Source organism: Podarcis tiliguerta (genome assembly GCF_965153285.1).
Source record: "Podarcis tiliguerta genome assembly, chromosome: 6".
Classification (NCBI taxonomy): Eukaryota; Metazoa; Chordata; class Lepidosauria; order Squamata; family Lacertidae; genus Podarcis; species Podarcis tiliguerta.
The window spans coordinates 39,604,251-39,629,675 of record NC_139539.1 but is presented as its reverse complement, the minus strand read 5'-3'; the positions used below and the strand labels follow the sequence as shown (position 1 = coordinate 39,629,675).

General features: G+C 43.8%; 1 protein-coding gene across 7 annotated transcripts in view; it reads right to left on the bottom strand.

The window, feature by feature from the left end:
• Window positions 1–1,470: 1,470 nt before the first annotated feature.
• The window catches only part of SLC41A1 (solute carrier family 41 member 1), a 38,166-nt gene continuing 14,211 nt past the window's right edge, over window positions 1,471–25,425 (bottom strand). For 4 of the 7 annotated variants that reach the window (XM_083444478.1, XM_083444479.1, XM_083444480.1 and 1 more), the window contains exons 3-11: window positions 24,390–24,497; window positions 15,619–15,690; window positions 15,011–15,155; window positions 14,768–14,914; window positions 13,266–13,413; window positions 12,718–12,797; window positions 12,215–12,349; window positions 9,735–9,883; window positions 1,471–5,342 (exon numbers count right to left, since the gene is read on the bottom strand). In XM_083444478.1, coding sequence (XP_083300604.1) covers window positions 5,157–5,342; window positions 9,735–9,883; window positions 12,215–12,349; window positions 12,718–12,797; window positions 13,266–13,413; window positions 14,768–14,914; window positions 15,011–15,155; window positions 15,619–15,690; window positions 24,390–24,497 — 1,170 coding nt within the window. In that variant the 3' untranslated portion in view covers window positions 1,471–5,156. The remainder of the gene's footprint in view (window positions 5,343–9,734; window positions 9,884–12,214; window positions 12,350–12,717; window positions 12,798–13,265; window positions 13,414–14,767; window positions 14,915–15,010; window positions 15,156–15,618; window positions 15,691–24,389; window positions 24,498–25,425) is intronic. The other 3 variants (XR_014512199.1, XR_014512201.1, XR_014512200.1) reach the window with 2 other exon arrangements.

The window sequence follows — 25,425 nt, the reverse complement described above, 5'->3', positions numbered from 1 at the left end:
CATTGCCATCTAGTGTCATATTGTATATTGAACTTAAAACACACTTAAAATGTTTTATTTGCAGCTGTATAGCTGAGTCCTGGAATCATTTATGGATATTGCCATTTCCAATGAGGGATTTGTGTCAATTAATTTGTTTGTATACTGACCTGTCTGTCCAGTGTAGAATGCAAAAGGCCATCAGTGAGTTGTCAGCATAAACCACATGGGAGATGAGCAGATAATGAATCCCCTGGGCCCTGATATTGGTGATGTTTAACTTCTACTTTATATGCTTACCAGCTAAGGTTTCACTTTATTCATTTCAGTAAGTGGGCTTGAGCCCATGAAAGCTTATGCTGTCTTCTCCCTCCAAATCCATAGGTTATTCACTGATTGTTTAATGTCATCAAACTTTCACTTTGTCTAGCTTTATTTACTTATTTATTCTACCTTTAACCAGCAATTTAAAGCAGCATTGAACTACTGGTGGAAGCAGATCTCAGGTTTATATACCCTGGCGAGTACTAGCTGACCAGAAACCAACATATTCTGGAGAGCTGAGACTGATTTTTAAATAGAATCATAGAACTGTAGAGTTGGAAGGAACCATGAGGGTAATCTAGTCCAACTCCTTGCAATGCAGGAATCTTTTGCCCAACATGGGGCTTGAACCCACGACCTTGAGATTATAATAATAATAATTTATTATTTATACCCCGCCCATCTGGCTGAGTTTCCCCAGCCACTCTGGGCAGCTCCCAATCAAGTGTTAAAAACAATACAGCGTTAAATATTAAAAACTTCCCTGAACAGGGCTGCCTTCAGATGTCTTTTAAAGATAGGATAGCTGTTTATTTCCTTCACATCTGAAGGGTGTTCCACAGGGTGGGTGCCACTACCGAGAAGGCCCTCTGTCTGGTTCCCTGTAACCTCACTTCTCGCAATGAGGGAACCGCCAGAAGGGCTTTAAAGGTCAGCACCAACACTTTGAGTTGTGCTCGGAAAGATTAAGAGTCCCGTGCTTGCATGCTCTACAAACTGCACTATTTCCTGTGTGACTCACTTTGTCCTTTAGAGAAGGTGAGCACATGACCAGAAGTTATGCAATGTAGGCAGGATGAGTGGTGTTAAAAGGAGAATATCACATGGCCTAGTAATAGGAGAAAGCTGTGAGGGCTGGGCATTGGAGTAGGGCAGGGCAGGCAGACAAGGGAAATTTAGGGACTGTGGATTAGAGCAGTGTTCCCCAACCTTGGGCCTCCAGCTGTTTTTGGACTACAATTCCCATCATCCTTGACCACTGGTCTTGCTAGCGAGGGATGATGGGAATTGTAGTCCAAAAACAGCTGGAGGCCCAAGGTTGGGGAACACTGGATTAGAGCACCTATGGGGCTTGGAAGTGGGGGTTGTGTTTTACATACCAATAGGATCAGTGAAGCTTCAACTGCGGACCTTTTTTAACCAACAGAAAAACCACCATGAGCCGTATAAAGAAATGTCATCTTTATTTTACCAAATATAATTTATCAGTTAAATTGGCATCTGTCAATTCAGTTACAGCAACTATAAATAATGAGTTTCTTTTTCTTTTAATAAAGGTGTAAACCAATAGCTTCATCGTCATTTGCAGCCAGGTTTAAATATACATGCATTTGAGTGCAACCGGTGAGAATAAAATTATTCTTCAATGCTTTGAGATTAAATTCTGTTCATACACACCCACTTTGTTCCCCCATCTCACCCCACTGCATACATAATAAAATCTAGGGATTCCACCCAAGTGACATGCAGACACTCCAGCTCCTGGGCTTGGGGCTAAGTCTTGCAGCCAAGACCAGGAGAGTTACACTCTTTCACGGGATGCACAGACACAGACTATGACTAGAGAAATGGATGTAATGAGGAAGGAAAGATGTTCAAAGGGGATTCCATGTATAAAGAAACAGATTGCTCAAATGTTACAAAACTGAAAACTTAGATGCATCCAACACATACAGAGGGGAGACAGATGAAGGTCATTATAGAAGTTTAACATTTAACAGCTATGGGGAGGCAAGATGAAAGTCCCGGGCCCTTTAGATAACACTGAGTTATGTTGACAAAGCCCATTCTTAAGCAGAAACTGAGTTATTTACAAGTACTCCCAGTTGAAAGTCAGAAGGGTATCGCTTTCAGCTGTGCAAAAACTGTTATTCACAGAAGTTTGACATCTATATCCACATTTACTGTTCCACATAATTAAGTCTACCCTGCAATGTAGATCGAAAAGATGGCCTTAGATACACTTTTGCACTGTGGTCCCAAAGCTTTGTTCTTGATGGCTTGGTATGAGGGCGCCAATGCTCAGGGCGGTCTGAAATAGGCTCCTGAAGCCACAAAACTATGCTAAAACAGCCCCTGTTTAAGATTAGCAGCCGCAAGAGTACAGTGGTCCAACTGAGCCCTTTATGCACCACTTTTGCACAAGTTTCCATCTAGATCTTTCATTTTGATCACAGTTCAGGCCTTCCAAACTGGAGCAACACTGCCTCCAAGAGTTATTTAGAAGGTCAGGGTCCCAAATCCAAATTTTATAGGAAACTCATTTATGCTCTAGCCCAGCAAGCATAATTGTTGCTAGCAAAAGCTGCCCTGTTATGCTTAGTGGGGTTTTTTTTTTAATATAAAAAGGCAATACACCTTTCTGAAGGCAACAGGTATTCTATCTAATCTCAGGCCTGTTAGGCATAGCAAGTCAAATCTAGTACTCCAATCTTCTTCAGAAGACCATTGTGTATTCCAGACACATCCATACTAATTTTCTCTCGGCACTTCAGTTTCATTTAGGAAGTAAAGCCAAAAGGAGAAAGCACATTAAGAAAGGATGCTCCACCGTGGAGAAGCTAATGGAGAAGTAAGTAAAGAGAGCTTAAGTCAGACATGGCCAAACTGGGCCCTCCAGATGTTTTGGGACTACAACTCTCATCATCTCTAGCTGACAGGACTAGTGGTCAGGGATGATGGGAATTGTAGTCCCAAAACATCTGGAGAGCCAAGTTTGGCCATGCCTGGCTTAAGTAGAGTTTGCATTGAAGAAATGTGTTTGATTAAAGTGCTTAACAAGAATAGGTAGACATGACCTACATGCAAGTAAATACCAGCACAAGAGGCCCCCATCCAAGGACAATCTGGAGTCTTCACTTTCATTCCTAGGATGAATGAAACGGTCCCCTTGTCACACCTTGTTTTAGGGAAGCAACGTGGCTGTTTCCATTTACGTTATCTTGAGCTACTCATTTGAAGGGTTCCAGCTCCATGAGGGCCAGAGCATGGGGCTTGCAGAACTTGTGGTGAGCATGGTGCACTTCAAAAGAGGAAATGCATTGCTCACAGAAGCTAATCTGTATTTCCCCCAATGCTCCCTGGCCAGCGGAGCTCAGAATGCAGTAAAATCCGGAGTGCTCAGGCTCTAGGTTCCCCAGTACTTGGAGTCTTCTACAGAACTTTTGAGACAAAAAATAAATGTCATGCTTCTAAGGTAATAAAAAAAAAAAATGCTGTGTCAGTTTCCGGACAGTTATTCTGTCAGATTGGATGACATTTCTTCAGATTCACAGTCATAAAATAGAACAATTTATTTTTAATACTACCAACCTTAGCCAGAACCTGCTAGTGTTGAAAGTGAGAGATGGGTCTTATGTGCTGCCATGCAATGCACCCACAAACAAACCCAGGACGTGCCATATTTAATGACCTCAACATAGAGAGGGTAACCTCTAGGAATTTATTTGACAGAGTGGGGGGGGGGTACACCAAGCTGATCTTCCAGACAAACACTTAAGACATACAAGTGAAGAGCTTTCATCCCTGAATACGTGAAGACTTTTGATATGAACCAACTGCTTTGTACTGTATAAGGATACATATGTGACACATTGCTAGGTTGACTGGGAAATATCCAGCATCTGTGCTGTTGCAGATGACCTCAAATAACTTGTGTCGAGAACTCAGGGGTTGCAAAGCACCCACAGTTGACGTCAAAGTGCAGCACCATGACTCATCTCAACTCCGGCATTTAAAATTTGGAGACAATGAGAAAATGAAACCAGTTGGTTCATCGTTTTTCAGATCAAAATGGACCATTCATAAACAAAACAGCATAGAAGAGGCAATAGGTTTAAAAAGGCATTAGGTGAGAGAGCAAGCGCCCAGGTTCTGTGTAAAGCAGTGAAAATCCAACTCTCCTTAACAGCAATAGGCAGCTGAATATAAGCTGTACTTTGTATCAGCCTTTTTAAAATAACGGATGATCATGTTTTTGCAAAGGAACTGGCACTAAGTGGCAACTAACAGGAACAAGGTGGATCTTAAGCTGTATCACTTTTTTAAGACTATAGTATAAAATAGTGGAAGTCCACCATAATCATCTCTTCTTGAGTCAGGCTTTTGTGGACTCCTCAGCAGAGAATGAATTTGGTCTATTCCCACCAATCATTCTGTTATTCCGAGTAGCCCAACATCCTTTAAAGAACATTCAGCCTAGGGTAGGATGCAACACAGTCAAATTTGAGTTATAGGGCAGTCTACTAATGGCAGGTGGTCAATTTTCTGAGCCATGAAGGCCTTGATTGTGGTCAAATCAGATGCAGTACTAGCGTTGACAAATTGAAGGAAGCATGCACAGAATCCAAACCACTGAATCCGATTCAGAATCCAGTTGTGACAATAGGCAAATAACTCTTATACCTAGTTTAAATAACAAAGCAAATATGAATTGCATCTCTCTCAAACATAAACACACACACACACACACACACACACACAGAGAGGCCCTTCACATTTAGTGTCTTCAGTGGGTGCAAACTGGGGAAGGTGGGATTTCTTAAAAATCTGATCAATTGTTCTGTAATATCCTTTAGTTCAGATATTAACCATTATGAAATTGCACTTGGTGATTGTCTTTACATATTTTTCTTCTTCTTTTATCCTTCCTAAAACATTTTTTTCCTGTACAAACTTGGCTTGAAATATAAACCACATAAAATTCCCATTGAAAATAATGAGAATCCAGTATCAAAGTTAAAGTCCCAAAGAGAGACAGAGGGTGGCAAGCAAGGCTTTGTAGAAGGGGTGGGGGTGGGGAATGTCACTGAAGGAAAAGAGCCGGGGAGTGGAGATGCTGAGGAAGGGTAGCTTCAGTCCCCTACGTCTGTGTCTCGGTCCCCGATGAGCCAGAGAATATGGAAGCTGAGGGCCAGCAGACCTGTCCCAAGCAAGTCGCCCAGCGCTGTCAGGTAAGGTATAGAAAAGTTGTCCGGGTCCATGCCTCTGCCCCACATCCAGTGGACCATCCAGTCGGCAATGTAGAGAAGAATGAGAACCTAGAAGACAGAAGCACAATGCGTCACATTAGCCACTGATGCCAAGGCCACTGGAATTGCATGTTTGGTCTTGAACTGAAGCACTAAAGCAAGCTTGGTATACACAGCATTATCCAATATTTTATGATAACGCAAGCCCCAATTCAGTAATAAGGGCACAACAGCCACTCCTGCGCAAATGTGGTGGATTAACGGGGACACAGCTCTTTTGGGAAAGACTCCCCACTTCTAGCAATGTTCCGATTCTAAAGTCACCCAGTAGATTTACAGGGCCTTCCTCTTCAGATGCTAAGCATCTACATCTTTTCCAGTCCCAGGGCCACATTCCCTTCTAGGAACCACAGGCCAACAGGGGATGGGGCCAGAGGGAAAAGCAGGCAGAGCAACAAAAGCAGATTTTCCAGTTGTACAGCGCATTTCTACATAAACAGCCCCCTCTCTGTTCTTCAATCCAAGGAAGCAAGAGGCACGGTCAGAGTTGAAGGACACATTCCAGTCAGACAAAAGCCCTCAAGAAGGTTGCAGAGCAGGGCTAGTGAGCTTGTGCGGCCTAGAGAGATTCCCAAGGGCCAGATGGAGAGACCTGGAGGACCACATTTGGCCCTCAGGAGTCAGGGCTCAGGGGTCAAAATGTGGTTAGCCACCCCTGCTGCATTTGCGACCCTCCTGTTCATTCTGCCGAATGGAGCCCAGGACCTCTATCCCAAAGTCCTGCCCTGATGGCACCACTATAGCAGGGTGAGCAACGACAGCGAGCTGACTGGAAGAGAGAAGACTCTATAGTCTGAAATACTGTGGCTGCTCTCACCTCTGGCCTCCTCTCTCTACAGCACCAGGACCTATGGCCAACTGGCAGGGCAAGTGATGCTCTGCACATGGTTACTCATGAGAAACAACTGACTGCCCACCTTGCTTGCTGATGCTTCTCAGCCTGGTGGAGATGTGAATGAAAGCCATTTTTATTTTTTAAAAAAATTATTAAAGATTTTCTTGTTTTACAGAAGTATGTGTAGTCTCTCGTATTTTTTCCATGTAACATTTTTACAAATCAGTTTCATTTGTTGAGACATTGGGGGGAGGGGGAGGGGGCAAAGATGGGTGGGGGTGGGTGGGGGTCAGGTGGCAATGTTTCTATTTTGCTTAATGTATGTAGGGTTTCGTGTCAGCGTTGCTCGTGCAAGTTCTCTGCTGTTCATTTATGTTTCTTTGGTGGTGAGAGAGGTTGGGGTTGGCCTAGGGTGTGGTTGTTTGTTTGTGATTGGCTGTGGTGATCTTTGTTTTCATGTGTGAGTGGGTGTTTTGGATCAGGTTAGCCATATTGATTTGTATGCTGTTGGTGGGTTATTGTCATTGTCTTGTTGGGCTGTGTATGTGATAAAGGCGTTTTCTTCTGTTTGTCCCCGTGTCAGTTTCAGTTTATTGGTTAATTTTTCTAGTAGGGCTGTTTTCCATAATATTTGGTACCATTGGTCCATGCTTACTCCTGACAGGTCTCTCAAATTACAGTTACTGCAAATCGCTGTAAGTAGTAAGAGAAATACTATCTTATGCAAAGGTCTCCCTCCAGACCTTTGGAAATGAAGCAACCTGTACTATGCAATGTCCCTGGAATGATAAGTTCACCAAAGTTCCCTTCTAAACTTTCCAAGCTCCTGCAAGCATAGTGGGGGGCCCATGAGCTGCATCTGGCAGGATGTTTCCTTTCTTCCCAGGAGAACTGCAAGTCACTTCCCTGAGGTTCTGTTCAGCTGCTGACATGACTCAGAGTCGGCAGCTACTTCCACAAGCGTCAAGGAAGTGGTCAGTTTCGGCTGAAAGTTCCCTGGCCACAGCCTCTCTTTCCTCCCGCGCTTTGCAGTTTGTGCCCAAGAATTATGGGAAGCCAAAATCCGCTACAAGGACAGCTGAGAGTAATCAGAACCCTCAGCGTCCATTTCACTAGCCTCATCCCCATCCCCTTCCATCATTCATTCTGGCTGACTTGACAACTTACTACTGGGTAAATAAAGTCTTGAACAAGGGAGGGAGGAAATGGCATGCCCCACATCTCCTTTTCTCAGCAGGAAATCTAATTTCTACCCTTCTGTGGCCATACAAGAGTCTATGTGGGAGGAGAAAGGGTTGTAAATTCCTCTGTCAGAAACTACTTTCAGATAAAAGCTACTCAAAATCTAGCCTAATCTTAGAGGATATATGCTCAATGCAGTTATCTAAAGTGATTAGGACCTGAAGTACAGTACCTCAGAATTGTTGCCCTTAAAAATAAAATAAAAGGACAGAAATTTATCTTTCTACCTACCCTATACAGTGGTACCTTGGTACTCAGATAAATGACTTGGTACTCAAAGGCCGAAAACCTGGAAGTGTTTTGGTTTTCATACGATTTTCAGAAGCCAAACGTCCGATGCGGCTGTCGGCTATTGTTTCCAGAGCTCCTGCACCAATCAGAAGCTGCGCCTTGGTTTTTGAACATTTTGGAAGTCAAACGAACTTCCGGAACACATTAAGCTTGGCGCTTTTGTTTTTGCTATTTATTTTGCGTTTTTGAGGCTTTTTCAGTTACTTTGTTTTTGTGACTGTGTGGAACCCATTTCAGCTATTGATTGATTGATTGATTGATTGATTGTATTACGCCAAAAATGGATAAAAGCCCCCCATCCAAACAATGACTATCATCAGTGCAGGTAAGAAAAAAGTAATTTTAATTTTTATCATCTACAATACTGTCTTATTTATTTTATAGTACAATGATTATTGTTTTCATTTTATGATCAATGGTCTCATTAGATAGTAAAATTCATGTTAGATTGCTGCTTTAGGGGTTGTTTTTAAAAGTCTGGAACGGATTAATCTGTTTTGCATTACTTTCTATGAGAAAGTGTGCCTTGGTTTTGGAATGCTTTGGTTTTGGAATGGACTTCCAGAACAAATTAAGTTTGAGAACCAAGGTACCACTGTATTGGTTCACCAATTAGTCTATTATCCAAATTAGTAGGTTAGGCATTTGGAAAGTCGTTTAGATAACTTCATTATGACAACTAAAAAGGACTGAATTGTTAGTATAAACATTTGTTTTTTAAAAGATCCCATGTGCACATATTGACTGTGCTTGTACATGGCATAATATACCACATAACATTTTGTTTTATAATGTGCAGAAACATAACATACTTTGACAGAACAGCAAACTGGAGAACATGGTATATTTTGGATAGTATTTCACTATAAATGTTTATTAGTAGAAGAACAGAGGTTGGACTCTTATATTTACATGGAAGTAAGGTCCATAGAATTCAGTGGGACTTGCTTAAGACATATCAAAGCTTGTGAATTGCTTAAGAATTGCATGTCCAAGTACAGCTTTACAAAAAGGATTTTAAACTGAGCCTGGCACTATTTAGTTATCAGAGGTTCAACATTTTCCAGAACATTAAGTGTCAAGGGAAAAACTGTTTTAAGTTTATAACAGTGGTATGCAAGTCATCATGGAAGCTGCATATGATTGAGAGAAATCATATTGGTAGATGTCAGCTCTGTTAAGCAAACAAAAAGGAATTCTTTTTTAAAAATCTACTGATTTCTAAAAAGTAGTAACAATATATTCAATTATATCTTTGAAAACAATACTGTATTCTGTAAAATGTGGCTCATTATGCCAAAGGAGCATTGGCTGCAATTCTGTATACAGTTGTACTTCGGATCCCGAATGCCTTGGTACTCAGATGTTTTGGCTCCTGAACGCCACAAACCCGGAAGTGAGTGTTCCAGTTTGTGAACGTTCTTTGGAACCCGAACATCCGACAGGGCTTCCGCGGCTTCCAATCAGAAGCTGTGCTTTGGTTTCCGAATGTTTCGGAAGTCAAACGGACTTCCGGAACGGATTCCATTCGACTTCTTAAGTACGACTGTATTCCCTTATCTTAGAGAAACTTCCACTGAATTACGCTAGAACTTACTTCAGATCTCTTTATAAGTTAACTACAGATAAACTCCTAGGGTTGCTGACCTCATTCTTCCTCCTTCATCCTCAGCTTGGAAGAGTGGACGTCCCGCTGAGACGTAAGAGGAAGCATGGGTCATTGCCTTCTACACTCAGTTAAGTTAGAATTAGGAACTTTCCTATCAAGCATGTGTTTCCTGCTATAAACGTAGCTTTCTTATTTTCCTAAACTCAGAGCCTCAGTGTGATTATATGCAGCATAAGGTATGCTCTCCCAGCAGTGATTTGGTGTCAAGGTCAACTTCTGCTGATGTGCTTAAACTCCAAATGCTGTCAGCAACCAACACCTAACCATGTGTAGGTGGTCAGTAAAAGATCCATGTAAATCATTCCAATCAAATTCCAGTCTCACCACTGACAAGGTAGGTCAGGCAACCAAACCCAGTGCGTACCTGGAGAAGTGCTGCAGTCATGTAGAAAATGATAAAGATCAAGGTGAGTGTTGTGTGGCCGCCTTGCATGGAGCTGATGGTGTAGAGGAAGACAAGGTGGCCTGGAACCACCAGGAGGAAGAGAACGCGGGCAGACCGGGAATTTACATCTGCAGAACAGAGGTAAAGAGGCAGCTGAGGAATTAGCATCACCACCATCACATTTATTAGTTGCTTCATTTCAGAAAGTCGAACTCAAAGAGACTTACGAAATACAAGCATTAAAATCAAGGGTAAAACAACCTAAAAATACAAGTAATATGTATAAAAGAGCAGGGTCTAGGTTGGTTCACGTGGGGAGAGGTGGTCCTGAACCACATAAGGCTTTATAGGTCAAAACCCACACTCTGAATTGGGCCTAGAAACAAATTAGCTGGGTGTGATGGGCTCAGATTGTCTTGTCCCAATCAGCAATCAAGCTGCTGAACTCTGCACCAGCTGCAGTTTCCAAGCCATCTTCAAAGGCAGCCCCACGTAGAATGCATTGCAATAATTAGATGTTACCACAGCTTAGACAACAGAAGCTAGGTTATCCCACAAATTAATCAGGAGAAGCAGCCTTGACTTGTTCTACCCATTAGACAGAAATCTATGTTCTGTGCCAAGGTTACATGATTAGAATTATATGACAAACAATCTGAATTCCTGCAATTGAAATATGAAAATAAGGATAGTGTATTTTTATTTTGCACGTTCCATTCAGTTACATATTTGTCACCAAGCGGGATATGAAATTACCGTATTTTTTGCACCATAACACTCACTTTTTTCCTCCTAGAAAGTAAGGGGAAATGTCTGTGCGTGTTATGGAGGGAATGCCTACGGGTGGCGGGGGGGATCTGCTGCAGTCGTGAGCAGAGGATCCATGGTTCCCCTTCCTTCCCTCCTCCGTGGCTCGCTTTGAAACAGCAAAGCGGGAGAAGAGCCGCTGAGTGGGGAGGAGAGAGGGACAGAGAGCCTGCTTCTTTAAAGGAACAAAGCGGGAGAGGAGGGGAGCCGCTTACACGAGTGTAAGTGGCTCCTGTCCGGCTGGCTCCTTTAAAGCAAGCAGGCTCTCTGCCCCTCTCTCCTCCCCATTCAGCTCGCTACATAGCAGCAAAGTTTTTCAGCTCGCTAAGCCGGGGATGAGCAGGGAGGAGGGAGAAAAGCAGAGCCTGCTTGATTTAAAGGAGCAAAGTGGGAGAGGAGAGGACCTTCTCTTCTTATACCCCTCTTCTTCATTATTGGCAGCATCCTTCTCCAACACACCCCACGTGTGCGCCTTGTCCCTTGAGTGCTTTTCCTTCCCTCCCCACTTAAAACGTGGTTACAAAGCACAGATCCACATGGATCCTCAGGATTTTTGCATTGGGCTACTCCAAACTCAGTCAGATCACATGTCTGTGGCCACAGCATGAACCACAAAAATCATACATCCAGTTTTGTTTAGAATATTTTTTTCTTGTTTTCCTCCTCTAAAAACTATGTGCGTGTTATGGTCAGGTGCGTGTTATAGAGTGAAAAATACAGTAGTTCACATTTGTCAGAACTTGTAGAAAGTCTGTGTGTAACAGCAAGCAACAGGGATCAATGAACCCTCAGCAAATGAATGTGAACGAAGCCCCACCCAAAAAAAATTCTAGTGCATCTTTGCAACGAGTTGCAATTAATTTCCGGGATCTTCTCTACATCTGTGATGGATTTCTTTAAGCACATTTCTAGCCAAGGCGACAAAGAATCCTTAGGAGACACGGGATTCTGCACTACAAGCCTTATTCTGAAAATTGTAGTTATACAAAGTTCTAGGCCAGGGATGGGGAAAGTGTGGCATTCCAGAAGTTGTCTGACTGCAAGTCCCATCAGCTGCAGACAGCATGGCTAATGGTCAAGAACGATGGTAGCTGTAGCACCATTTGGAGGGCCACAGGTTCCTCTTCCCTGTCCTAGGCCGTCTCACTGAAGGGAAAGCTGTATGGACTGACCCAGAGCCAGCTTTATGTTATAAGAAGGCAAAACATCACTACAGAATCTAGTAGGAATTGTACCACTAGAAAATTTGCAGGCTTACTCAAGCAAGAGCTTCAAAATAGTTCCACAGATGCAGTTTGTAAACCCACAAACAACTAAATCACTTTTAATTTACATGAAGATTTGTTATGGAGAACAAGGAAATGGAAAAACAAGGGTTTCCAAAGACACAAGGCCAAACTGCGTTTAGAACTAGCTATACAGAACTCCCAAAATTCTGTAGGATACAGGAGCAAGACAGGAGGAGATGTGCTTAGATTGACGGACTTCCTACAGGGCTAGAATGGTGAGTATTTAAGTTAGAGTCAACCAACAAATCTTCAATTGGTCTTCCTCTCTATGAAGCAATCAATCTTAGCTTTGCTTTTGAGATGCTGTGACTTTAAAAGGACATATTTAAAGGGGGGGGGCAGTACACTACACAAATTGACTACCTGAACTGAAGAAAGTGCTGCAAGGACTTGGACACTTTCGAGGGGCTGCCTCAGAACTCTCTCCAGGCATCCCACTCATGTGGAGGTAAGTGGAGATGCGGCTGGCTTGGACAGCCACCAGATTGCCACCAACACCTAGAAAGAACGAGGAGAGAGAAAGAGAGAGAGAACCATTGAAATAGTTTCCCTGAAGAATCCGGAACCAATTCCTGGACCACTTCATTACATCCCCCAATCCTTTTTACACATGCTTGTAGCTGTCCTTCCTAAGTTGTCACTTAAAAAAACAAAACATCTCTTACTACAAATTATACTCCAACTTTCAGAATACAAATCCTTCCAATGTTGGTGAAACAAGTATCATTAAATTACATTTTAAAAATACACAACGAATCAAGCCATGATTAAATAAATCATGAAAGTTGTTCCCAGTAGGCATTTGGTAGTAGAAAGGCCTGGGATGTGTGTGAATGTGCGATCGGTGCAAGTGAAAAGAAACTCACCGTTTATAACCGGTGTAAAGACTGCCATCCCTGCAAAATTCGGATCTGATACAGTTTTATCCAATATCAGTCCTCCAACACTGTAACAACAAAATGGAAGAAAATGAAGAAAACATTCAGGGCAGAATAGCTATCTGCACAAAAGAGTTACTGCCAACTTAGCAACATTCTGGTTTTCGATGATGCAATGAAATCACTCAGTGAATTACTACGATTCCTAAAAAACTTTATTTGAAAGATTTCTTTGAAGTGTATAAAGTGCTTTTGAGTCAACTGACATCCAGTCATTTGCGGTCTGTTTTCACTGAGGCTAAGAAAGATGGATTTCACAAAACTAGTTTCATGTGACTAAATGATGTCGTAAAAGAGCCACTCTCAGTCTTACTCTGAATAGTTTGCCCAATTAAAGGGACGGCCCAATCTAGAACAGAAATGCCTGCTTCCCCCCAACAATTTTATCTGCTTCTTAAGCAGCAGACAGATCACGTGGCTCAGAGTCTGAGGCCAAGACATCCTTCCTAGAGAGCAGCCCCTTGCCACCTTCTTACCTGCTAATAGCCATGGCAATGATGACTGGTTCCCAGCCAGAGTACAGCACCTCCCGGGTTGCTGGATTTTTCTTGGCAATGATGATCCAAAGGGGCAGCAGGGCAACAAAGAAAGCACACACCAGTGGATTCACATAGGCTTTCTCCTCTAAGTGGGAAAAAGAAACCAGAGGTCAAAGAACCACCATCGCAGGGTGAAAGACAGCAGTTTGTGGCAAGACAACCATCATATTGCAGTTTCACTCACTGAAGAAGGCAGCCTGTTTTGTCATGCTTAGGATTTAAATTCTACACAAGGCCAAAGGGAATCTTTGATGTCTGACGACGCAACACACCATTCCAATGAATGTAGTATTCTAAGGTCACAACAACTCATATTTATTTTAGAAGTTCAAATGCACTGTTCCCTGCACTACACATGGGCAGGATGCTACAGTCCCTGTTGGGTTACCTCTCGGTCCACATGGCTGACTGAGACCATTGCAGGACCAGGACCAGTTTAGGTGCAGAGAGTAGTGCCTTTGGGCCACAAGTTTCCCATGAGTTCAATATGTCCTAACCTTCACTGTAGAGGGCATAAGGGTTTTGCTAAGGAGAACCGTAGCACGGCAACCCAAACCTTCTGACCTAAAAAATGCATTTGCAGTGATACTTTATTAGATCTTCACATGGATGCAGTTAGAGCAGCCTTTACCACTTACGACTCCCAGGTGGCATGGACAATGGGGATGGCAGAGCTAGAGTTAGGCACTGGAGCCTGCTAGTGGGAGATTCAGCAGTAATGCACTCTCTCCCCTTGAAACTGCCTTGAAATTGACAGCTTAGATATTTCTGGAGTAGTATATTATCATCTGTCCTCCAGGTCAAAAATATTTGGATACTTTTCAAGTAGTACCATCTCCCATATGCACAGACATCTGTGGCAGCTGTTACTATTCTTCTTAATATACAAGCAAAGCAGAGGAATGTAGTTGAATCCCCACCAAAACAGTCATTCAAAAACAGGACAGAAGAACTTTTTTTCTCAATAATCTCCGCAGTAATAAACTACAGATGTTTGAGCAGATGTAAAGACGGCTCACTGTAAAACATGACTTGGGAACAGGGAATCAGCAACCTTCCCTTCTCTCTCCATTCCATTGTCAGAACCACTCGTGGTTTAAAGTTACAAGGGCACCAGTGTGAAACAATGGCCTCCCTGGAAAGGCAAAAAAGTCGAAACCATGGTTACGAGGGAACCTGGTTGGCATTAATCATGGTTAGCGTGAGTACAGGAGAAGTGGGATGGGAATGAGGACAGAGGAGAGGTAGCACACATCTGAGATCAGCTTCCGATTTGCAAGCCATGCTTGCAGGAAGCCAGCATCAGGTGTGCACCAGACACCAGTACAAATGTGAATTCACCTTATAAATGAGACTGCTGGGAATAGGCTGGGGAATTTTATAGGGAATGAACAGAATGATTCATACAGAACACCGTCATGCAATCGCCTTCAGCTTACCTAGTTCGATGTAGAGACCCCAGCTGATTCCAGAGAGCAGGGCAAGTGTGATGAGGTCACCGAGACTGGCAGCTATAGGCGTAGCCACATTATCAGGGTTGATGCCCATCTTTCTGGAGCCAATGATTACGCCAATCATGATCATGCCTAGACACCAGAGAAAGGAAAGGTTTCAGTCTTGCTGCAAAGGTACTGCAGGCAGAGCACCTCTTCTTCCCTCCTTATATAGCATATGCTCCTTACCCAGCACAAGGGAGGCTATGAAGGCTGTGGCCACACTACTGGCACAGAGGAGAATGGCATGGCCAATGCTGAAGTGCCCATCTGGGATCCAGCCAAATATCACTGCAGCAATTGAAGCCAGAAAGCCAACCACCGTTGCTTGAACCTAGAAGATGCAGTCAGGCATTAGTAGGAGAAAAAGAACTTGAAGCTCCTATTCCCATTTGTGCAGAACAATTCAGGAAGCTACTGCAATTTAACAGCAGTCATAGAGGTTACTGCGTGTTCTGACCCACACTGCATTCTCTCTGTTGCTGGAGCCAGCCAAGCCAGCCCTTTTGCTCTGAAGACACAGGCTTCCTATTCATTGGGTCAAACACAAAGGACACACATCTTCTTCCAGGCTATGGCAGGAGGGGAGAGTGGGGCATGGAGAGACATTCTTTTTGCACACAGACCCTAAATATTGCAAACAAATTTGATAGCAGGGGCACTATGCTGCTCATTCTTCAGAGCTGGTGAACACATGATGGATGCATTCAGAAATTGTGGAGAAACTGACAGGACTTTAGTCTCCTTACAAGCTGCCCTTCATGTTTAAAGACATCATACTCTTGCTCAAAATTCACCTGAATCAGAGCCATGTTCCCTGTTATCATCTTCCAAAGCTCTTTGGGAGTGTCCATTTGCCCAATATTAGCCTGCAAGATAAAACAGAGATTAAACATTATATTTCAACATAAAGCAAATGGATCAATGCATTCTGAACTGGTTTTCAAAGGATGCTTACAGCTAAACCACAGATTTTAATGTGTAGGGAGCTGGTATCATAAGTCTAGGCTTTGGCAACATTTTGGCATGTGGATCAGTTGAAGCAGTTACAGTGGATGCTCAGGTTGCGAACGTGATCCATGCAGGATGCACATTCGCAATCCGCGTCTGCACACGCGTGGGTTGCAATTTGGTGCTTCTGCACATGCGCAAAGCGCAATTTAGCACTTCTGTGCATGTGCAACCGCCAAAACCTGGAAGTAACCCGTTCCGGTACTTCTGGGTTTCGGTGGTCCGCAACCTGAAAAAACGCAACCTGAAGCAGCTGTAACCTGAGGTTTGACTATTATTATTACATTCATTTATATACCTTGCATATATAACTATATATAAGTTTAGTTGCCCTGGTCCCACAGCCAAATATAAGCTGTGTTACTCAGGTTCAGCAAAAAGGTCCAACTCAAGGTTAGAAGAACTGGAAGTGAACTTCCACAGCATATCGATGTTTTATGGAGTTATGCATGGCAGTGCAATAGGCAAACTGTACCAGGGAAAACTCCAATTCTTTGCTCAGAAAAAAACCAGTTGCCTTTTATTCCAACTGAAGATAAGAAAGGGAAGATAATGTGAAGTGGTACAAGCAAAGAACCACTTGCTGTTTAAGATGCAGAACCCCCACGGCTCTGTCCAAGAATGATTTCCATTATTGCTCACAACATCAGTTATCACGAGGACTAGAAACATGCTTTTCACCAAGTCACAAGAGACTTAAAAAAAGTTAACACAGCAGAGCCATGGACCTGAAATCATCGGTAGCCTTAGATACATAATGCCTTACAAGAGCTTGCTAACAGTTACTGTAAAAATATATTGTGCAACTTTTCATTATTTTGGGGGGTCCCAGGACCCAGACCCCTTCGACTTATGCTTAATTTCATTTATTGGAATCTTGAAAACTGAAAGGGTCCCTGTGAGCTCAAGTAATGGAATTAAACGCTCATGTCAATTGGACTCAGAGAAGAAACACACTGCTGGCAGATACCCAAGAAGTAACTTCAGAGAATGAATAAAGCTTATCAAGAATACAAACACTCTACCCACTCCACAGCCTGCTTAAACAGTGAAAGTCCTTACTCCGTTGGAAGGGGTCACTCATAAAATAAATTGTGTCAAATCTGTACCTCAGACACCACCATGGTTTTGAGTCTTGGAAGACCTGCTCCCTGCCTTGCAGGCCCAACTGACTGCAGCTACAGAAGCTGAGGGTTCTGATGAGGCCAGAGACCATCTTGGCTGCTTTCCCAGTCTGGGCTAGGTTTTAGATCAATTATCCTTTGAGACAATTTCTGAGCAGCCCAGGAGATACTGCTGCGTAACTCCTTATTGCACCATCAGAAGCCATAAACCACTGAGAGGAATCTGTAATGCGGCACTAGGGTGACCATATGTCACCAGCTCAGTTGTGACAGGCCAGCTCCACCAGGCCTCCTCTCTCTCTGCTGTCACCTGGGGGCAGCCATTTTCTCAGGCTACCTCAGTAGGAGAGATAGGAATCAGGGTTCATTGCATCCACTTTGCTGAAGATTTAGCTCCATCAGGCACCTCCTGCCTCTGAAGTGTGCTAGCTAGTCAATATAGAAACAACTGTCTAGAAACTGGTGCATGAGCTTAGAGTTTTCTTTTCCTCTTCCCTCCTTCTCCCTTTCCCCTTGTGTGTTGTTCGTGTGTTATTTGAATGTAAGCCTGTGGGTAGGGAGTGTTTTGTTTTGATTCCATGTGAGCTGCGCTGGAAGCCTTTTGGCTGAAGAGTGGGGTCCCACTGCTCTAAATAAATAAATATTTGTGGTGAGAAAAGTGTAACACGAACTAGGAAATTAAGAATGTGGCCAGCAGCACTAACTACTTCTGGCAGATGGTCAAAGGCTCATCACTGTCATGGAAATCATTGCCTGCCATTTCCACAACCTTACATTAGGTCCATAAATCGTGTGGTCTTATTTTCCCTTCAAGCCCGTTTTCACCAGCACACGCAGAAAGAAAAACTGCCATCAGCAATGGAATGTCCAGCAAACAAAAGAGGCTTAAAGCAGCCCTAAATGAGACACATTCCACCAAGAAGAGTGGGATCCAAGTCATGCAGTGCTAAAATTGCTGCTACTTTTGTTGTGATTTGGCCCAGAGACTTCTTGTTCTCGTGCAATTAGGTTAGGGTATCAGCAGAACCTGGCTGTAGGCAAACACAAAGTTTTAATCCCCTGTGCAGGAGAGAAAGAAAAAAAATATATTAAATGGGAAAAAAACAAAACCCTATTTTGGGAGTCTTAATGCGCAGCTAATGAGAAGTTGTACTAAGCTTCCTTCCCACACAGCAAGCCTAATGACCAAGCCCCCGGAAGACCTCCTTCAAGAAGCCTCTCCTGATTTCTTCCCACTGCAGGTGCCCCCCCCCCCCCGTGGATCCTTTTCCTTGAGAAAGGAGTCCATGTGATTTCAACACATATGAACTCAACTGCAGCCTTCAAGAAATAAAAGTTTATCTTTAACAAACAGCCGAACAAGTACTGTAGTGGAGCTGTTTTCTACCTCTAGCACTGTCCTGCAACCTTGTTTTAGAAAGGCTTGCATCTCATCCCCCTCAATGCAATCCTGCTAAGGGAATGGTTTGCAAAGTGGCATCCAGGGATCTCTGTACAAGCACCAGCTCCTCTTCACATAGATGTTCTCGGGCTAAATAACCATTTTTTGATACCTGGGAATTTCAGTCTGAATTATCCCCAACAGAAAGACTCTGGGGTTTTTTTTTGGGGGGGGGGGAGTACTTTTAAACATTTCCCCCCAATTTATTATGGATCGTTTCCCAATACTCTTTTGCCCTTTTTACAAGTCCACCACATATGAAAGAACGTTCCCCCACCTCTTTGCATGGAGGAGTCGCCTGTTGGTTTCCCATGGGCATCCCATTGGCCACTGTGATAATAGGATGGAGGGCTAGAGGGGCCATTGACCTCTCACAGTAGGCTCCTCTTATGTTTCTTTTGTAGAGTCAAATATAAGAAGCCTATTGGAAATCAAGCCTTAGGAGAGAGTTAGGCATGTTTAGACTGGAGAAAAGGAGACTGAGAGGGGCTGCAGACATAAAAAAAGATGGAGCAAGCTTGTTTTCTGCTGATCCAGAGGGTCGGACCCAAACGATTGGATGCAAATTACAAGGTAGGAAATTCCAACCAAACATAAGGAAGAACTCTCCGACAGTAAGAACTGCTTGACAGTGGAACAGACCTACCTCAAAGGTGGAGGGCTCGCCTTCACTGGAGGTTTTTAAACAGAGGTTGGCTGGCCACCTGTCAGGATTCTTTAGCTGTGATTCCCTCATTGAAGAGGATTGGAAAAGATTGCCCTTGGGGTCCCTTCCAATGTTATAATTCTATTTCCGAAACTCAATGAAGGTAAGCTGGAATGCTTCCTTAAAGGAGTAAGGTCGAACTAGGACAAACAGCAGCTATGAATGTGAAGGAGATGCATTAACTCCACTCACAGCAAGCTTTGCCTACTTAGTGAACTGGCATTCACAATCAAACTGCAGACTAAGCCACAGAATGCATTATGTCAATATTATGCTGTTAAATATACTATGTCATCTACTGATAGCATTCAAAGTGTATGCAGGAGAAGGGCCCCAATACTATGCTTTGCCCCAGGAACGTTGAGGAGGAGGAGTTTGGATTTGATATCCAGCTTTATCACTACCCTAAGGAGTCTCAAAGCGGCTAACATGCGCCTTTCCCTTCCTCCCCCACAACAAACACTCAGTGAGGTGAGTGGGGCTGAGAGACTTCAAAGAAGTATGACTAGCCCAAGGTCACCCAGCAGCTGCATGTGGAGGAGCGGAGACGCAAACCCGGTTCCCCAGATTACGAGTCTACTGCTCTTAACCACTACACCACACTGGCTGGCACACTGGCACACTGGTTGAGGTTTTGCAGCCACCTGACCGGCAGCAAATGCTATTAAGCAATTCTGCTCCCTACATCCAAGGACTTGCCAGAGTGACAAGAGGAGGGTGGGAAACAGTAAAAAGCTTTCTACCCAGCAAGAGGGAGTCTCATTTCCCTGCCAGGACTCTTTTGCTGCCAGTGCCACTAAGCTCTGCTGGAATGTAGCAGAAGCTTAAGTGGTATGACTGCGGCTCAAGTCCTAGGAAGCACAGCTCAGAGCAAGAACTATTTAGAGAAAGAAAATAGTGCCCAAGTCAAGGTCATGACAGAGAGTGTTGGCGAGTTTATGGGAGATGTGTCAAACTCAAGCCCAAACCTGCATTTGTGGAGGATTCAGGGTAACCAATTCAGATACTTTTTCAGGGTGGGTGGGGAGACCGAGGAAGGCGGTGGTGGCAGGATGAAGGCCGTAGAATAATCACTTTCCAGCAGCTGTTTAATTACTGCATTATTCTGGGAGATGTACTTTCTGTCAAGTTCCTTTGTTCCCTCACACCCTCAGATTTTGAAAATGGTCCCCAGGTGAGTGATTGGAATACCTTCAGCCTCATGAGACGATAGGTTATGCAGCCTTACTTCACATCTGGGCCATTAAGGAGATATTCCAAGGCACCCATAAGAAATAGATACACTGAAAATCAACAGCTCCTGGGAAGGAGCTGAAGGCAAAATCTTACTGCATCTCTACTCTTGCACCAGCTACATGGCAGTTCTCTCCATCACTGGAAGACAGATAGGGGTCAAACTACATGTTGCTATAATTGCACTGTTCTAAGTGATACCCAGTGCCATTGTTTTAAATTAAAAACAAGCACAGGGCCCCCCAAGGCAGATGAGGATCGGTGTGAATAGGGAGAGGGAAGTTTCTTTCTTCCATCTCTCACCTTGACCCCACCCCCCCAAAAAACCCACTACAGTAGTTAGTAGGAGCATCAGTAGCACAGCGGGGTGACCTGTGCAGCAAATTGGAATAGTCAAATAATAATACTTCCATTGCTTTGCTATTACCATTTTGTGGGGGGGCGGGCAGTAATAGGCCAGTGGTAAGCCTCCTCTCTCCACAAATTGTGGTCCCAGTGTGGATCAAGCCCCCTGCATTTGGTTGCAATTCTTTAAACACACTGATGTCACTTCAAGTGACACCATTAAAGCAGCATGCAACTATGCCCAAGGTTTCAGTGATTTCAATGTTCACAGGACAATCTGACCAAGCCTTTAAAGCCGCTTATACAAGAATGAATGGAGCAGGGGCCAGGTAACTCAGGGAAGCAATAGCAGACATTGGTCTCTGCATTGTTCCTTACAGCTGTGCAGAAAAGGCTGAAAAGGAGTTTGTTCCACCATCCAGCCGATCCAGAGGTAGGTGCTTGGTGCAAGTTGAAATCAGTGCATCCAAGATTGATTAGGAAAAGCCAAGAAACAGAGGATGATGCTTGCACAAGGTGCCTGGCATAACTCATGGTGCAGCAGACTCATGCCTCTTTCATATTGGCGGGGCAGGATACCATTATGGTAAGCACTCTCATTTCGTGGTCTTGTTGCCTACTTCAGCATTGGCAAGGGAATGAAGCAAATGGCAGCCTGTCCAATGCTGAGCTTGCACCATGAAGGTGTCCAAGCACCAGAGTGCAACAAGCTTTGTTTCAAGGAGTCTCCATGCAGCAACGCAGCTAGGATGAAAAAGCCTTTTGTCCTGCTCACATTCTTTGGGGTGTGGGGAGAAGAACACCTCCCACTGACAAATGGACAGCATGCCTATGTCAAGATATGGGATCCATTCCAACTCTGGACAAAGTAGGCCTTTGCCTCTTTTTGCCCTTTCTGTATAGTGGGAACAATCAGCTTGCCTACTTTCATGAAGAACCGGGTGGTGAAGGGCCAAGCAGATGTCGGGCATCACTCAAAATCATTGAACGGGGACAGAATGTCAGTATGCAACTTAGCTGTTTTAGCTGGCGAAAATATACAGAAAGACTGTAGGCTAAGCAAATGATGCATCAATGTTTAGATGTTCCAATAGCCAGCAGAAATGGTGGCAGAAATGGGCCAGATGGTTAAGTTAGGCTCACAAAGCATTGCCCTAACCTCTCACAACTCTCTTGTACTTCTCTCTACATTACATGGGGGTGTGCTACCACTTGGATCTCCAAGAGCATGGAGACATGGAGATTCAAGCAAATACTGCAGAACCCACATCATTTTAGGCAGTGCATCCTCAATCACAGGCTTCTTTTCCAAGAGCCAGACTGGACTAGCAGGGCAAGTGTTTGGTTCCAAGCCTGTATTTGCTAACAGGGGGAACTGTTGGCAGAGGGGGATGGTGGGGGAGAGAATAAGCAGGTGCACAGGGAAAGAGTGTTTCACTCCTGCCAGTTCTCCAGTACAAATCCCTCTCAACAAATGCTCTCCTGCTGCAAGGACCCCACCATGAGTTGCACGGATACAGGAACTCATTGTTTCCCCTCTTGGTATCTCCCTAACCTATATTTCAAGCACACTTGTTCAACAAAGGAATTTTCAAGGGTATCTGAATATAAGAAAACAGATTTAATCCACAAACCAAGACACACACCCAGCAATGCAGCATCTCGCCCCAGAATCTATTCCCAAAGGTTAGGTTTTTGGCAGCATTTCTGTGCAGACCAGCTTTTGTGTTCCTTTGCATCATGAAGGCCAGGAGCAGGATGTTTACACTGAGGATCATCCTTATTGTACTAATGAAGCAGATATAGTGAAATATTAAGCCAAGGACAGGCTGCTTTTTGTACTGAAATAATTGCTTCTGTACTTCCTCCTCCTCCTCCTCCTTCTTTGGCGATCACTCGTAGCCAAGTAAGATTGTCTTCCATAAACACGGTTTATGTACTTCCATGAGGGGGAGGGCCCAGCAAGTCAAAGAAATATCAAACATAATCAGAAAAATAAGCAGGATTTCAGTGACTCCAAGATCAAGCATGCTTCAATATGACAATTTATTGTGGACTTGGTGGTGTTCATGCATGCAATATTTTCCCCACAATATTCACACAACATCTCCCTTATCAAAATGCTATCCAATATTCCCAATTTAATCCCAATTTACCATGTCTGCATTGTTGTTTTCACAGAAACTGTAAAAATAGATTAAATGAGAAAACAAAGGATGACATTCTGATGAGGATGGCATTGTACGGATGTTGTGCAAAACTTGTAACATGAGCAGCACCCTGAATCCACAACAAACTGTGACATTTAAGCACCCCAGTTCAAGCACAGTAAGAGGATTAAAAAAATTTTTTTTTTACTTAAAACTTACTTATTTCCCCCCCCCCCTTACAAATACGTTCCAGAGTGGGGTTACAACTAAAACAGTTTCAAATACATAAAAACAAGGCAAATAATTTACAACCAGAACTAAAGACAAACATCAACACTGGAACTCGCCATAAGCCTGGGTAAATATCTAGGTCTTCAGTTGGTGTCAGAAGCTTAAAAGGAATAGGCACCAGCCATATCTCAGAAGAGAGAGAAGGCCACTATTTCTGAACACTTAGGCTGTACAATTTGAGATACCAATGAACTTGTTTATTTCTTTGCACCTCTGCACTTGTACTGGAGTGCAGGGATACTCTCTAGGGGTACTTCCTCTAAAGCACATGTTTTCCAGTGTCTCAGAACATTCTAGAAATACAAATTGAGAGTCAGGAGCTAGGAGTTGTTTAGGTTGCACTCATGCAAGAAATCAATGAGCTGCGCTATGCTCAGCAAACAACCAAGTGAGCACAACAGTGGTCTCAGAATCTAAATCTAGGAGGATCATAGCGGCCTGATTAGGGAAAAGCCTTCCAGCTTCCCCTCTATAAAGGATGAGACTGGCTGTTCCTTGGTTGCTTTCCAACAACCCTCATGAATCCATCAAAACGCAACTTGCTTGGGGCAGCTTGTTGTTGGCGGAGGAAGAAGAGAGAAAAATGAGCAGAGGCATGGATCGAAGTCATTCTTCCATTCGGACAAGGGCAGTGATTTCCAACAACTCACTCCTCTACTTGTGGTCCCCCAGATCATAGCCCACACCACCCCCAAGGTCCCAAAACAGATTTTCAGGAGGCACAGAAGAATGGGGGAGATGCACTTTCATTCATTCCTTGGTGTCTCCACACCTAGAGACAGCGCATGCCTGGAATAGAGGTTGGCTACATTTAGACGTTGTTGTTTTTCTACAGGCACACGAAAGCAGCCTTTGTGCTCACTACTTGAATCAAGGAGCACCTGGTTATGCTACAGGGCAAAGGGAAAAGCAATGCTGTGGCTCGGGCAGCAGTGTTTTTAGAGATTGTGATGCTGAACTAATCTAAGTGCCAACCGTGGCTAACTTCACACACATGTCCCAATGTAGTCTAACCTTTATGAGCTGGCCATCTCTACGTTCAGAAACATCCAGCTCCCTGTCCAAAATATCTCCATCTGAAGAGATTAAGCATGTTCCTAGTCCTCATTGTTTGCCTGAAAGGTATACATTGGCTAGAGTTCATTTCAAGGACTCAAGGGGGGGGAAGTCCCTTTAAGTCAACACCTCTTCAAGGTATATATAGGGCAGCCGGGGGGCGGCAGATATAAAGGTACCTGCCTGACAGGCATAAGACCAAAATACTCACAGCTGTAGAGAGCCGAGATGCTAGTGTCATCTCTAAGTTTCCCTTCAGTCCCAGGAGTGCTGGAACCAGGATGAATACTTCGGTCACATACTTGAAGACATCCCAGTGCTGCAAAAATCAAGGAAATCAGTTCAGAATCTAGAAAAAGGCAATTGTTTAAAAAGAAGCAGTTCTTTATTGAGATGGGTTATTAGGAACCTTACGATTCTCTAACAGCGTATTAGGACATCTTCAGAGTTCAAGCAGCAGCAGACTAGCTACTAACCTCGCTGTTACCGTTGTCTTCCTGCCATAAGGGTGGTTTCAGCTCAGGAGGGGAAGAAAATGCAATATTATTTAAATGCACAGGGCAACAGCTAGGCAATAAAGGCAGAAACTAAGCTTGTGTACACATGACTGGCTTAAAACACAAGGTCGTCCCCCCACCTACACACCATGTTTTTCAAAGCACCTTTGTAGGTTGTTGCACAGTTGCATGTGTTTCTGGGTTTCCCTTTGTGTCCCCACACCAGTGGCCGGCTGGTGTAGTCATATGTCATACATTTTAAAATTAGAAATGAAGCAAATTGGGGGGAGGGGGACACACCCAAATGCAGCATTTCTCAAGGAACTACAGGATAGATGTAGCTTGCAGCAATCATCATATGCACACGGCTTCACAAACCAGTGGTTGACGTGCAATGAATGCAGAGTAAACAGGAGTTGTGTACACAGACTGAGCACACTGTAGCCTCTCCTTTGCCATGCACAGGAATTTTGTGACTGATGAAAGACAGATGGCAAGCCTTGATAAATGCAACAAAGGCCAAGGACAGCAGGATGCTGTTTTGCTTAGGGGTGAACAATCACCTATTTGCCTCCATAGTCTGGATCACAGAATCTGAGGTCATTCAGGACTCGGGATGTGCCTGGTACAGCTGGGGATCAGACTCTTGGTTCAGATTCCCAGACGAGTGTCTGTCACAAGGCCATCTCCTTCAAGGCCCCGGATTACCACTTCCCTTCCCGATTAAAACACGCAAAACAGAAACAGAGG